This window comes from Oreochromis aureus, linkage group 6 (assembly GCF_013358895.1).
Source record: "Oreochromis aureus strain Israel breed Guangdong linkage group 6, ZZ_aureus, whole genome shotgun sequence".
Taxonomy (NCBI): domain Eukaryota; kingdom Metazoa; phylum Chordata; class Actinopteri; order Cichliformes; family Cichlidae; genus Oreochromis; species Oreochromis aureus.
In genome coordinates this window covers 25,635,626-25,651,149 of record NC_052947.1, presented here as the reverse complement: position 1 = coordinate 25,651,149, position 15,524 = coordinate 25,635,626, and the positions used below count along the sequence as shown (strand labels likewise).

General features: G+C 39.7%; 1 protein-coding gene across 4 annotated transcripts in view; it reads right to left on the bottom strand.

The window, feature by feature from the left end:
- Positions 1 to 586: 586 nt before the first annotated feature.
- rab11fip4b (RAB11 family interacting protein 4 (class II) b) overlaps positions 587 to 15,524 on the bottom strand; it is a 51,664-nt gene continuing 36,726 nt past the window's right edge. For all 4 annotated transcript variants that reach the window (XM_031740449.2, XM_039613403.1, XM_031740440.2 and 1 more), the window contains exons 3-13: positions 15,069 to 15,254; positions 12,611 to 12,745; positions 9,732 to 9,767; positions 8,720 to 8,819; positions 8,207 to 8,310; positions 7,623 to 7,763; positions 7,198 to 7,279; positions 6,347 to 6,484; positions 6,002 to 6,160; positions 3,812 to 3,955; positions 587 to 3,130 (exon numbers count right to left, since the gene is read on the bottom strand). In XM_031740449.2, the coding sequence (XP_031596309.1) occupies positions 3,014 to 3,130; positions 3,812 to 3,955; positions 6,002 to 6,160; positions 6,347 to 6,484; positions 7,198 to 7,279; positions 7,623 to 7,763; positions 8,207 to 8,310; positions 8,720 to 8,819; positions 9,732 to 9,767; positions 12,611 to 12,745; positions 15,069 to 15,254 (1,342 nt within the window). In that variant the 3' untranslated portion in view covers positions 587 to 3,013. The remainder of the gene's footprint in view (positions 3,131 to 3,811; positions 3,956 to 6,001; positions 6,161 to 6,346; positions 6,485 to 7,197; positions 7,280 to 7,622; positions 7,764 to 8,206; positions 8,311 to 8,719; positions 8,820 to 9,731; positions 9,768 to 12,610; positions 12,746 to 15,068; positions 15,255 to 15,524) is intronic.

Sequence of the window (15,524 nt, the reverse complement as noted above, 5' to 3'; positions counted from 1 at the left end):
TATTTCACACAGTTGTACTTTTACAACTCTCTGACAACAATTTAAATAAAGTCATTTCCTGTCTCAGCATAGCAGTCACATGCAAAAAAGCAAGATCCACAAAGAAAAGGTCGTAGTCAGGTGTGAAAGAGCTTGATTGTTTTCCACAGTGTCCTCACATCAACCTACCAAACACGTTTGAAACCAATGATTAAAAAACATCAATGCTGCTAGCATCCAACCTCTTCAGGAAAGCTTTGCACTGTGGAGAGGGGGGGAGGGAAAGCCATTTTAAAGGGCACCTATAACACATTCAGCTTCAAACCAATCTAAAGGTTTGCATTTGGTTTTTCTAGTGTAGGCTACACAACTCCAGCTGTGAGCACAGAAGCACCACCCACTGCTGTTCAGACCCTCTGATTTGTGAGGTGCAGCCTATACTTGATAATCCCGTAGCTGTAAAATTAAATTAAACATAGATTTATGCACACATGTATTCAAAGGAGTTATCCCCAAATCTTAAAAGGTTGTAAATCTTGCCTGAGTTTTAACATTTCCCATATGTGAATACACAATACACACAAACACATAAAATAAAACTTTTAAGTTAACCCATTCTCATTTGGCGACATGACTATTTTCATGCCAGCGCAAACACTTTTATTTACAGCAAAGTACATAATGGCAGCTAAGACAGCAGCAGCATACACTGTAGGCACAACACGGGTTTTTATGTTTTAGAAACTATAGCTCATGACAAGCAAGAAGAACTGAATTCAAATGAAAGTAACAGAAATTTCATGAGGCAACATCACTGCCAAAGCCATTTTTTATTGCTATTTAAGACGACTACATCCAATCGGATAGTCCTAATAACGGAAAGCTAAAAGCCATGAGTTTGTGACAGTTTTTACAGCTCAGTGTGTCATTGAATTTTTGTTTTTTTACTTGAAGAATGGCATAAGCAGATTAAAAGTGAAAAGATTTAAGATGCAAAACAGGACACAGATCAGCAGGTACTGGTAATAAGTTAATATTGCTCATAATAGTCACCGTTTAAGTTAGGAAGACAGTAAACAACCATATATAAAAAACCCACTTTGAAGCTGATTGAAAATCAGTGGACTTACTGAGTCTAACAAAAACCTTGAAAAAACTCAAAAATCATTGCTCACTGTGTTTATATAAAAAAAAAAGGAAAGAAAAGAAGACAAACTGGCTTGCATACGTCACAAAGCCTTGTGCTATACTGCAAACAGGACAGCTAAGCAACAACAATTAGTTTCTTGATTAATCTGTATAAAAGTGTTTTCTCAGTATCAATCTGAAAAAAGATTGGTGAGTGGCACATAAAATACAAATTATCACTAGATAATTACAACATTTACAAGTCATGAAAATGTCATACATAGACAGAAAACACACTTTCCAAAAAACAGCGTAAATCTATAGCGAGATTATCTCGAAAAATGTCCTCAAAAAGGCACAGACAGAAGTAAATGTGACCATGCAAAAGGAAACAAAACTTTTTTTTTGTGCAAGGAAGCAAAACTCAAGTTTAGAATAATTACATAATACATGAGATTGTAATCATTTCCCCTCTGAAAACAATGCCCTCCATATAACAGTACTAAATACTGTACACATGTTGCCAAATGTATTAACCAGTTTCAATCAAAAACTGCTTTTTTGGCCACACAGAAAGTTAATAAGGAATCGTACATTCGTGATATTTACAGTTTAAGAGGGCTTCAGAGTCATTGGGACTTAAACTACAATCTGCAACCTGCTGTAGGTGCAAATGTGACAAATCAAGTCTTTTGTACCAAAAAGTGAGTCTCCTGTGCACGCTCACATCCGGTATCCCAGTCACTGAACAAGAAAAGACGACTCGGTAAACCATGTTACAATGGCTACCAGTCACTCCACCTCACACTGTACATTCACATCTTCATATTTCTGTGCAACATCATTTGGGGTCTATTGCCAGCAACAGTGACTTTTTATCAAGCTCGAGTTTAGCTAGCAAATAGCAGCCATGGAAGTTACAGTTTGAAGACACTCCTTGGTTGCAGCTTCGGCGCCATAAAGCGACACTCAACGACTCATCCGTACCAATTAAGGGCCACTTCTCAGTGAAAACTGTTCACTGCTATAGGACTGATTGACGTACGAAGTGTGGTTTCGTGGAAGACCTGCGCAAGAGTGAACGAAAAACGAAATTTCACTTTCAGTGTACCTTCATCGACTTCACAAAAAGCCTCTTTTGGTAGCATACCTGGCCTATCATGTAACATCCCCACCTGTTTAGGGTCAACACTCTTCCTTAATTCATCGTTTTCAATTTATAACGTGGGCATCACTCTTTTTCTCTCTCTGACCGCTTGTCCCTCGCTTCTCCACCTTCTTTCAGCACATACTTGTCCAAATATGTCATCACACGCACTCAGAGACTGGCAACAGTAGCCGGACCTGTCTTGGTGCCTGTCTCACTCTGGATTTAAAGTCTGCTTGTCATGTTGCTCTACTGTCTTATTGTGCCTGTCTACACCATGCCAAACAGCTTTAGATCAGGATAAAGCTGTTTATATATGCTTTTTTGTTCCAGTTTTCATGTCCAGTGTACTAAATCAAGAGAATCTTCAAAGCACGTTGGGAACAGAATATTCCTGCGGTTTTCACAAGAGATCAGTCTTGTGACTTTAACTCCGGCTCACAGCATAGACAGAGAATAAAAATGGGACAAGATGAGTAGAACAGTCACAGTAGCATAACCAGTCAGTGAACAATCACTGGCTGAGAAAAGTCCCTTTAGTTCAACACAGAATCCCCGTCTACAGTCTGGAAGAGACGCTCTTCTTGGCACAAACAGCAGAGGGCGGTGCATGTCTGTTTACGTAAGACTGGCTCTATTTTTCTCTGCTTTCCTGTACAGTTTCCCCCCCGATTCAGGTCACCCTGCTCTGATCAGACAACTGGAATGATCCTCACTCTCCTGAGATCAGGAACGCCGCTCATTCCAGTTGAGTCACTGCTAGTTCTTTATCTCCAGAATAGAGGGGTTGTGGTCCAGGATGTTCAGGATGATTTTGTCCATGTACTGTCGCAGACGTAAATTGATCTCCTCTTGCTCCTTCAGGGCTTCCATTAACTAGGGAGAAATATGTAGAATACAAGTTATTTTGAAAAAATGTTACTATGATTCAGTTACATGGCAGTGAGCTCACAGTACTCAAATGGCCACCACAGTTACCACATCTGCATCCATTAGAGTAACTTTGAGATGTAGCGAAAAACCTGCATCAACTTTGTGATGCTATCATTTCAACATGGACCAAAATCTGAGGAATATTTCCATCAATCTGTCCCACGAAGAATCAAAGTAATTTCAACATTGTACTAGCAAGGTGTACCTAATAAAGTGGCTGTTGACTGTATAATAATAAAAAAAAAACTTTCAACCAACAAAGGCTAACTTGAAAAAAGTATGCACTTATGAAAAAAACTAATACACTGAACTCATCTGAAAACAAGGAATGAAAATAAAATTTAAAAGCTACATGGAAATAGGATAACTCAGTAACGCTCTCCTCATTATGCAAATATAGATTCAATTGTAAAACAGAGGTAGAAGCGGAATATCGTACTGCTGTGATATAGCCTGAAAAACAGCTATTTCTCACTGTAACTAAGGAACCTGTAAACACTGAGATAAAACCCTGTCTGGAAGCTGCCAGTAAGATGCAGAATATTCAAAAAAAAAAAAAAAAATCACATTGTAGCCGCAGGGTTGTTCATGTTCTTTGTTACAAGTCTGCATAACTGATTTTACCTGGTCTCTGGAGGCATTATCGATCTCAGCAGCTAGAGACTGAGCCTTGGTCTGTGTGGCAAACAGATTCTTGGCTTCATGCAGGCTGAGGCTGATGATCTGACCGTTCAGGTCCTCGTTCTGCTCTCTAAGCTTCTGGTTCTCCTAAAATGCAAAATCGGGGGAAGAGGTGGAGGACAGAGAGCGAGAAAGGAAAAGATAAGTTCCTAGGGCATAAAAGTGCATTAAAATGACTTTTTAAAAAAAGAAAAGACCACTACTCAAGCCACACTCGACCCATTTGACAAAGCACTGCTGTTGGTAGCAGCAAACTCAGCAATTCATTTCTATGTTTGCAGCACCTACGAGATGTAACATGGGTTATGCGTGTTACAGAACAAACTCTTCCCTGCTTTTTCTGGTGTGTTATGAAAGCGCCACGATCAAGTTGCCTTAAACTGCTGACGAGAGGTCAGTTTGCGTTTCCCTTAAGTCTATCCTTAAACATTAGTGAGGGAACTGCAGCGCCCGGTCAGCATGGACAACTTCACTCTACTCCATTGTCGTGATTAGTGGTTAATCGGTAGGTCAGAGGTCACGGAAGCAATTTTACCATCAGACCGGGACGGAGCCGAGCCCCAGTCAACACCAGGTGCTGGAATTCAGGGGGAAGAAAGTCCTGGGACACAAATCGCTGGACACACACACAGACATTTACAAAAAGGTGCACAGGCAAGCATAAGAGAGTGAATTCATCCTTCTTGTGGGTGAACAGAGGCCGTGATCCATCACATATAAAACACAGACAGTTTTATTACTTGTCCGAATTCAAAAGACATGCTGGTAACTCTGCTGGGAGGAGAATGAAGGAATGGAGGCAGAATGAAACTACTGCTATTACTCCTTTACTTGCTTGCTTGAAAGGTGTGACAAGTTTGGCTCGAAGCCAGGAGAACATGGACCATATCATGTTAAGCCACTGATAAAGCGCACACTGAATGAATCAGCAGTTCTGGCCGGCTGTGCCATTTAAAAGTTACCTCAAGGCCACGTGGGTTTGATAACTCCAGATTTTTATGGTGCCTTTTTCTGGCTTAGGAACATTGAAGTGACATTTCTAATGTATATGAACGAGTGATAAAAAGTCACGAAGGCTTCTACACGACTGCTTTTATGCATTTTATCAGAGAGGACATCTGAAAAACACTTCCATCTACTTGCTTATCTCTAATGTTTGCTTTACACCAGGTCTGGCCACTTAACAGGACTGCAACAATAAGATCTGCCTCTGTAACTGTAGCAGGCAAAATGTCAGACGCACAGATCTAAGAAAAGATAAAGATCACATGTCCTCTGCAGCTGGCACTGCATTTAGCAACGCTGAACTTCTCTTTAATGGTTAAAAGATCAGCACAGTACATCGGGGATCACAGCACTTATAATGCACAACAATGTATTCTGTCTGAATGTAGTCTGTTGCACTATATTCTCAATTTTCAGCTTTTGGTTATAGCCATAAAACAGCTTAATTTACTCAAGCAGAAAGATTTATGTTCCTCTGGCAGCCTTATTCCTCTGTGTTAAATGTTGTGCTTCACAAAAAGTTAAAAAACAAAAGGTGCTCATGAAAAGTTGTGATAACCGTGTATGAGACATTCTTTTGCCCATCGATGGGCTGAATTTCTATTTTTAGGGGCGATTACTGTATTGAATGCATCATTCAGTGTGACTGATAGTGGAAAAATATACCTATGAGCCAATAACTTATAAAATCAGTCAAAAATATTCACATTCAAAGTTCGAATCAATCAAGTCTAAGAAGCCAGGGTACATGAACTGCTACTCTAATCAAATGAAACATGAATAATCTGTTAAATATTCATAAATTACGCTATATTCAGTCTGTGATGGCTTAATTTGTGCTTCTCACTTCTGTGCATCTACCACCTCCACATGCATGCAAAGCTACACATTATATTTTCAAATAGCAGAAACTCCTCATTTCTGTCATCCGATCAAATCAAAACAGCATTTAGATATTTTTGCAAGTCCTTAGATCGCTTACATACATTGAATGAAGGGTTTTAGAGAGTTTTAAACACCATTTCATATTCTTATTGTTCATTATTCATAACAAACAGTCTTAAAGCACACTCATTAGCAACAATACTCGCTGAACTGCCCATGCCCAACAGAGCATTTCATCAGTACCTGTTTGAGCCTCTTGACTTCATGCTCTAGCTCCACCTCCCTGCTCCTGTTGTTGAAGTCTGAGAGCCCCGAGGAGGAGCTCGGCCTCCGGCCTGACCTCTCTGCATCCAGCTTGAAGACCTGCAAGTGCTCCAGCTCTCGGCGCAGGTCCTCTATCAGCTATGCAGCACAGAAAGAACGAATGAAAAACGTTATATAATGTGCAGAGGCAGTATATTGTAGGTGTGAGTGTATCAGCTGACACAACTGCAGCGAGAGACTGGTTACAGAGAAACTGAATGAGCAACATAACAAACAATCACACCTTGCTGTGTGTGTCTGGTTACATAAAATACTTCCTCCTACCTCCTGCATGGCATCCTTTTCTTTCTGGAACTGATGTCTATTTTGTTTCAGTTTGTCCATCATTTTCTTGTAAAGATCCATCTCGTCCTTCAGGCGCAGGCTGGTATCCTCCAGCTTATCGGTCATCCTTTGCTTCTCCTAAGGATAGACATATATACATACAGTTATAGTTTGAACTTTATTTTCCTTTATTTATCTGTGTGTTTGGTACTCAGGGTTATGGGAGTGTATTTCTTTTGAGCAAACAACACAAAGATAAAGTTCGCATTTATATTCTGTGATAAATTGCTTGCACAACATTTTGTAAGCTAGAGTCGGGTTTGGTGTCATTTGCATAGATACAAGTTCATAAATGAGGTGTGGTTCAAAACTAAGAGGCTGTGAATGTTGAAGGAGTTGTCGCTGTGCTCACAAGCGTGGACAGAAATGAGAAAACCTGGCGCGTTTGCAAGAGAAACAGACACCAAACTGGAGAGATTCACACACACAACCAATGACAGAAAGCTACTTAACCCTTTAAAGCCTAAGCCATGAAATAAATGGCAGAAAAAATAATTTTTTTGGTGTTTACTGCACCTTCTGACAAAATGTTTTAAAAAATTAATTAAATATTAATTTGCAAACATGAGTTTTTACATGTATCATATTTGCCACATAAGTTATTTTCTTTGCAATTTGTTCATTAAAAATGAATTGTGCAATTTATTTTGGTTTTTCAGAAAATAAAAGTACACTGATGGTGTAAAAGTCTCAATACCTCACAAAAACCCATGTATCAACTATAACACATCTGGCTTTAAAAGGTTAAATGAGCAACAGGAAACACAGCAGGAAATGTAAGTAACACTTACCTCATCCAGCTTCTCCGTCTGCGACTTGAGTCGGTTCAGGTTAAGGGACATCTCACTATTCTCCTCCTCCAGCTGCTTAACTCTACAAACACAATATCCAGTATGTCAGCGTGCATTTCTATAGTGTGGCACACAGTCAGCTAAGGCACTGTTTTGGGTAAAGTACATGCTGTAGCTGTCCAGAGACAGATGACTAAAACCCCGGGAGGACTCTCAGAGCTGTTAAGCATTTAGTTCTCCATTCTGCATTTGTTTTCTTAAGCGAGCAGGGACATAAACATCATTATCCAGGATATGGTCGGTGTCTAATTCTCTCAGATTATTATCAAACTATAATGAGTTTCACATATTTACATAAAAAAAGAGATAATGCACAAATAATTGGGAAATGTGCTCGGTAAATTGTGCAACTGTGTGTTTCTCACCGGTTGGTCAGCAGCTCTATCTGTGTGCTCTTGTCTCTCTCCAGCTTGCTGTAAGCCTCTCTGTGGCGTCTCAGGCCCTCCTGCACACTTTGCTCTGCCCGGGTCTCTTGGTCTTTCAGCTGCTCCTCCAGCTCATGAACCCTGATGATGAGGATGATGAACGCATCAGACAAAATGATTTATTTTTTTTGTTACAAAGCATAAAAACCGAGCTTACTTTGAAAATGACTAAATCACTGCTCCAATTTTAAGTTAGTAATTTCAGTAAAATTATCTGCCCTTCATTTTCTTTTGTGCTGCTATGAATTAGACTAGATTCAACTTTAATGCGAGTGTGCTGAGGACTGGTACAAAGCCAGTGAAATGCAGTTAGCATGTAGCTGGAAGAGAATAGTCTATATACAGAAGTGCAAATGCAAATATACAGCAGCACTTTAATATGTTGGCATGTACAGCGAGTATAGCATATATGAGCATAAACAGTGTTGTCAGTAGAGAGATATGTATGTATAAATTACATGCATGTTACATAATTTTATGCTTATGTTAAGATAAGACTAGTGCAAAGACACAAAGTCCTCTACCTGTGCACTAGCTGCGTGTTCTCCTGCTTCAGTTTGGACTTGAGGTCACTGTTCAGCACGATCTCATTCTCCAGTTCTGCCACCTTCTTCTCAAGAGAAGTGACCTGAGAAAAAAACAAACTGTGAAATTACACCAGAAACTAAATTGAATGTTACAATCCTATGCAAAATCATGCCATCATGAAAAACATAAAAATATCCCTCATCAAAATAAACTATATAAATTAGGTGATAAAGTTAATAGGGCAAGTTTGTAATTGAAAACAGATTCATAATGTTTTCTTTTTAACTTCAGTTTGTAAATGTAAAAAACTGACAGAAATTAGTAAATGTATCATATTAAGTTGTAGCATTTTTAACATGCTGGAGGTGAGTGTTTAGTATCTCAGTTTTTCACTTCCACTGATCTGACATGATCACATCCAATGAGCAATCTACTTTTGTTTAGAAAAGCGCAGTCATACAAATCAATACATGGAGCAAACTAACACAGAAGGAAACATAAAGTCATACTTTCTCATTGATGTCGGTGTCGCAGGAGTCGATGCTGTCTCGGAAAAGGTCCTCTGTGCTGCCGTTACTGCTGCTCAAGTTGCTGTTGTGGAGCAGCTGCCTGCTCGAACAAACAGATACGCAGCTTAGAGAATATGCTGGGAATAGATCCAGGCAAGGACCGGTCCTGGGTGTTTATGTTTCTGCAGCGAAGCTGCTGCAAGGTAACCCAGATATAGGACTAAAAAAAAAGTACAGTGCCAAAGAAAAGAAGCTGCTGCAAACAGGATTAAAATGAGCATTCTCACACTCACACCCACACAGGTGTGTGTACATCTGGCTGTGATATTTACGCCATAATGTAGTTTTAGCGTCCCCATTTTAAAGTGATGGAATAATGTGGGAACAACAAGCTGCTGGCCCATTACTGAGATTAGCAACAGAGAGGAGAGGAAACAAAAAGGAGAAAGGGCAGAAGAACAGTTAAAGAGAGCCATAAAGTGAAAGCAGCCATCAAACCAGACAGAGGAGAAAGTAAAAAGAACAGGGAGACAGCCAAGCCTTATATTGAATACATAGATCAGGCCCGACAGGCCATTTTCACTCTGTCACTATAACTCAATTTCTGTGGCTGAAAATAGGACAAAAGCCTAGATACAAAACATCTCACCCACTATAGACCAACAGTCCATGTAGTGGGCCACTCCTGCCACTAAAAAAAAGCTGATGTCAAACTCGTTCCCTCAGCTCTGAGACAAAAACAAAAGTTTGTACAGCTAGCTTGGCTCTATAATTCTTTGAATAACTAGTTAGTAATTAACCTATTTAGTGTGCAGTGATGGGACAGCCGAGAGATAAGGAAGCACTAGTTGATAATCTTGCTCTGTGTACGTCACTATGTCAACAAGATCGAACAAGCACGTGTCGGGCGGGCTGTATAACGCATAAACACGCAGAGGACCAGTGAGTGACCTTGCCTGTAACGCACAGAAGCACATGCATGTGGACACAAACGCTAAGGTGAAAAGCCTACCTTCCAAAAGCAGTGCTGGAGATTTTCCTGTTGGGGCTACAAGGAGAAGAACAAAATTTCAGATTTTTTTTCAGTGAGTCATCATCATCTGTCCAGACACACAGCTCAACAATACAGTGGATGTAACCACTAACTGAAATAAGGATTTTGGCTATTTAGTGCGAGAGACAGTAGGAAGCGTAGGAAAAATGATCGCTGAAGGACACGTCACTATTAATATTATTTTAGTCCTTGGTCTATGTCAGCTCTAGAGGGGGGACAAAGGCCCAAAGAGTTTCTGTATGATGTGCCTGGGATTCACATTAGATTAATAAAAATGAGCAAACGCACTCCAGGGTTACCCAGTTGACAGCTGACACTGATATAAAGCGAACATCATCATTAAGTCTTGGCACAAAACACTAGGCTTTCAAGGCTGGAGGATAAACAAAGTTAACGCAGCAGAATAGAGTGCAATTCGACAATTTTTATAAAAACAGTCTATTCTGTGCAAAAACAAATGATCACTGTTGTCTCTACAGAATGACTATGGGGCTTATGGTTGATGATGTCATACGGTTTCTCCTAGCTAACAGTTTAAGAACAAGATGTACAATATAAAAGCTTTCTAAAAGAAAAAAGCTATAAATAGGTCTTAAAGGTATAAAAGCTTCAGGAGGATCATCTTCACATTTAGATGAAGCAAAGACTCTGACTCTGTAATCCTGAGTGACAAAATGATTTCCCTACAGCTAATGTTTCAGCTAAACTCACACCAACTCATGACTCCAAGTTGCCCAGTTCTTGAAAACAAAACAAGCCCAGATCATCATCCCTCTACCTCTGTGCTTGGCAGTTGTTATGAGGCGTTTGTGCTGGCATGCTATAAATCTTGTGATTTGTTCAGAGTCTGAGATGTAGCTCCAAGGGTTTTTTATTTTTTATTTTGTTGCAATTCCTCTTATTTTTGGGTGAATTTATCCCTCCTGGGAAGAATGGCAGCTGTTTTGAATGCTTCTCCTTTCAGAATAATGGACTTGACATGAATTGGCAACGGCTTTAAAATCCTTCTCAGATTGATGGGCAGCAATAATTGTGTCACTAAGACGCATCACTGCCACAGACCTGAATGCACCAGCCCAGCAAAGCGCCAAAGCCTCTGCTTTAACAGAGGTGCTCACACTTGCTGGTGATCAGTTAATCAGATGCATTTGATAAGCAGCACCTGGCAGTGACTTCGCCTCTTATGTGCTGTGGGAGAAGTAAGGGTATGATAAGTTTTTCACAGGGCTGTACAGAGTGGTTTGAAATTTTTTCCCCCCAATGACTTTACATTCACTAGAAACGAATGTAAATTCATGTGAATGGTTTGAACATTTTTCCCTATATATTTTTTATCTACACAAATTGCAAACACATGTTACAGTACGAGACTTTATCTAAAAGCTCATTCTGTTTCCGTCTGTAATTTACCAGCATTCTTACGTACAAAACTGAAAAATAAACAATAATCATCTGTAGCATTGTTTATAAAACAGAACCCCAAATTAGCATTATAAGCAGGTGATAGATGAAGACATTCACCAATCCAAGTGTATTTTTTACAGCCTTAAATTACTTGAATGTATTTGCTATTAAATATAGTAAGAGCTCAGACAAAAATCTGAAGGTTTGCATAACCTGTTCAATTCTTTACCATTCTGAACCTCATCAAACTCTCTAAATTAATACCCCTTTATTAACACAGCCCTTCTGTGAAGACCTAACACTACTCTGCCTGTGACTGGCTTGTGCTTGTCAGGGTCGGATACACGAAAACATGAAAAATAACTGTATGTGGATGTGGGTGTGTTTTTCAAACGCTGACACAGACGACAGAGAACAAAAGCAGCACGTCTCACAATGCATTCGAGAATTTCAGCTTTGGGTTTTATTACATTTCTATTTTGGTAAAACATTTACCCGCCAGCGTGGCAGCTAAACTTCGGTGATTGACACACCAAATGAAAAAACTATCCGGGTGACAATTTAAGAGCCTGTTTACAAAACATAAAACATTGTCTAAGGAACTTTATGTTGTGCTCAAACGGTTAACCCTCAATGAGCTCTGACCATAGGAGAAGAATATAAACAAGTAATTCTTTAACTCTTTTAAGCCTTCTCTACAAATATCTATAAGGGACTAACCCCCATAGAGTCCAACATCCATGTTTCAAATTGTACTCTAAGACATTTTTCTTAGTTTAATTTTCTAAAAAGAGTGCGTCTGCATGCCTGTGCATGTGTGTATTTGTGTTTCCAGGTGGACTGTACAGTTATTAATGGTCACCGCGGATTATGTTTCTAATAATAGTTTCCCTATTACAATGGCCTGTGAGGTAAGCACAGGAGTGACAGCCTTACATAACGATCAATTAGTTTGTGTGTGAGCTTGTGGAGAGATCATGTGTTTAGTCATGTGTGAAACCAGGCGAGGAATCATTTAAGACTCTGTAACAACGTGAGATCATTCACATTAAATTACAGTTTAAGAAAAAGAGCCACTACAGATAACAGTGTCTCCTGGGTCAGTACAATGTGAGTGGATGAATACACTTTAAATTCGGGATAGTTCACTTACTAGCTGACAGCATCTGTTTCTTCTCACTTAACAGTAGGGTGGATCCTTCCTGTCTCTTGTATAAATGACTTATTGTCTTCTATTATATGTTAGACAAATTACCTGCCAGGATAAATAACTCTAATTTCCAAAGAAATAAGGCATGTGTGGTCTCGTTTCGAAGCTTCTGCTAGTGGGAAATGTGTACTCTGTCTGGGAAAATTGTAGACTACGAAGCATTTTTGGAAATTATTAAATTATAAGATGACATCACTGTGCGTATGCGTTATGCGTGTCCTACCTGTTTGCTTTGAGGTTTTTGAGGCGAGCATCCAGGTCATTTAGCAGGTTGACCTTTTTACTGCACTGAGAACAGTAGACATCCATCATGTCTCCGGTGTAATGGTGACGCACCTTACGAGGAGTCTGCCCCGCACTATCAACACAGAAAGATGGACACAGTTACTGAAACCAATCAGACCATTTATCAAGAAATAGTGATGATCAAACGTTTTAAACCACAAATGATGCACCCTTATTTACATTTAATCATTAGTTATTATTTGGATTATTGTAGGTTATTTACCTTACAATATAAAGCATCTTGACAACTGCTGTTGTTATTTGGACCTATATAAGTAAAACTGAATTAAATTGAACCTCTCACGAAAACAAAAAATAACAACATTGTTGCCCATCTATTGCTGGATTATCACTTTAAAAGTCTGATCTGAACATAAACTGCACAATCTTCATGTAGTTCGGAATAACTTTGTGAAATCCTGTTTGTTACTCCTAAAAAAAAAAGTCAAAACAGTTCAACATTAGGTTTTAAGTATTCCTCTAATCTTCATCTTTTTTTACTTTAAGGTCAATATCAAGACTACAAACTAGAAATTGTACTTTTTGCAGATGGTTATTTAAACGTCTTTGCTGTGCTGAGCGGTCTAAAAGTTCTTGTAAATCTGGGCCTCATTTTGAATTTAAATCTCCCTGCCAACTCCATTTGATAAGTTTTATCTGCTTGGTATGTGTGAAAGGAGCATGGTGCTGTAAAGCCAGTCTTTCAGCTGGGAGACTTAATCCCATTAAACACAGGCTTTTGATGAATATTAATGTGGCCTTAGGGGCAAGAACTCCTAAGCTACAGTGCTACAGTCAAAACTCTGAATAATATAAAGTTGGTACTATTCTAGGACAGAGACTGCACCCTGCCAGTCTGTGGTTCCCTTTGCCCCAAGTGATTTAGTAGGAATACTGAATCATAGCAATAATGAGACACTTACAAAGGGTTAATTCTTTCAAATCACTCCACGTCAAACACATCAGGACATAGAATTATCAATTCATCATCACCGTTTTGGTAAAGCCATTAGTTTGTGCAGCATTTAACATAAGAAACACAAAAGGTAAAATAAAATGACTCAATTCAATGTTTGCAGATCCTGAGAGTTTCCTTGGATGATGCAGGCAGGAGCACGTGTTCGTGATGTTTTAATGTTCAAGCGTTCGACTGATGCGGGATTTCTGGTTCCACATTTGTTCCCATTTCCACAGATTTTAGGCAAAGCAGAGATTATAGGAATTCAACCAACCCCAAGTCTGCACACAGTTCTCAAACAAAACAAGAGCAAGTTGCCAACGAGCAACATGCAACACGCAAGCTGAATTTTGTTGGTTAAAAAGATGGCTAGAACAGGAAAGAGGAAACCACAGCAGGTTTCACTATGAAGAAAAAGACGAGTGGAAAAAAAAAACCCTCATCAAAAATAGAATAAAAAACACAAAAAGAAACAGAAAAAAAATAATGCTTCTTTCTCTTCTTTCACCGTTGTCTTTCTACAACAGGAGCTAAGCTAAAAAGCCAGCAACAGCACAAACATGAACAATAGTGAGCCAAATTACTGGTTCCTGGCTGCATATCTTTGCCGCTGCGTCATACGAGAGTGCGCGGTCATATCTGGGGCTGCAAAGATCTGTGCAGCGCCCGCAGTACCAGTACTGTAACATGCTGGGTCTTTTAGCAGACAACTCCACTAAAATGAATGTCCAAAACAACACTGTCCATATAAAAACAGTCAATTGTTAAAATTGGAATCTGGGACCTGTTGAATAATACACTATATGAATAAAAGAAATGGGTCACGTACACGTTACACCTACAGGAACTGCTCTGTCATGAAAACTAACGCTGTGAAGCTCCCAGCACACAGTATTTGTGCTGATGTTAATGCCAGAGGAGGTTTGGACCTCTTAAGCTATGGAGCCAGCAGAGCGTTGGCAACTTTTACACACTATGCACCTCAGCACTTGGCGACCCTGCTCTGTAACTTTATGTGGTCTGCCGGTTTCTGGCCGAGTTGCTGTGGTTCCTAAATGCGTCAGCTTTGAAATAATATCTCTTACAAGTGATTGTGGAATATGTAGAAGGGAGGAAATTTCACAAACCAACTTGTTGCAATGGTGGATTCCTGTTACAGCAAAATGCTTCAGAGAGCTCTTTAGAACGACCCATTCTTTCACAAATGTTTGCAAAGGCAGACTCCACGGTCAGGTGCTTGATTTCATACACCTGTGCCAGTAGGACTGAAAACATCTGAATCCACAAAATAGCTACAAGTATGTTTTTAATTTCACGAATTTTACTACACTGAGGATCGACACTGGCATTGAATGTAGTTACGAATGTAGAACGTAGTCTTATAGTTACAAGTACCCCAACATGAAAAACAATGTTTTATTCTTTCGCTCGCTCCTACCTCGAGGGCACAGATGAGCCGAGGTCGGAGTAACCGTTGGTACGAGCCTCGTCGTCCGGACAAGGGCTGCTGGGAGTGTAGTCCGGCTCCTCCCCTTCTCCGTAGTCTTCAAACTGCTCCTCGAACAGAGAAGCCGACGAACGTGTTGACAGGTCAGAGGTCACAGAGATACTGGTCTGACCACACCTGTAGAAAGAGAGGGAAAGGTTGGCTCTATAATCTGAAGTTATCTTTATTTTCGATATAAATTAAAATGGAGAAGTTTCTAGCTCAACTTCATCCAGTTCTCCCAGTGTGCACAGAGAAGAGATTATAGTCTGAAGATGGTAAAGCTCCAGTCAGGTCAAGTAATAAAGTCGTTCTGTATATACTACAAGTGCTGCCGGAGCTCTAACTGCATCCAAATAAACAAAACTGCTTCATATGCAAGTAAAGCAAATAATGGCACTTTTATGG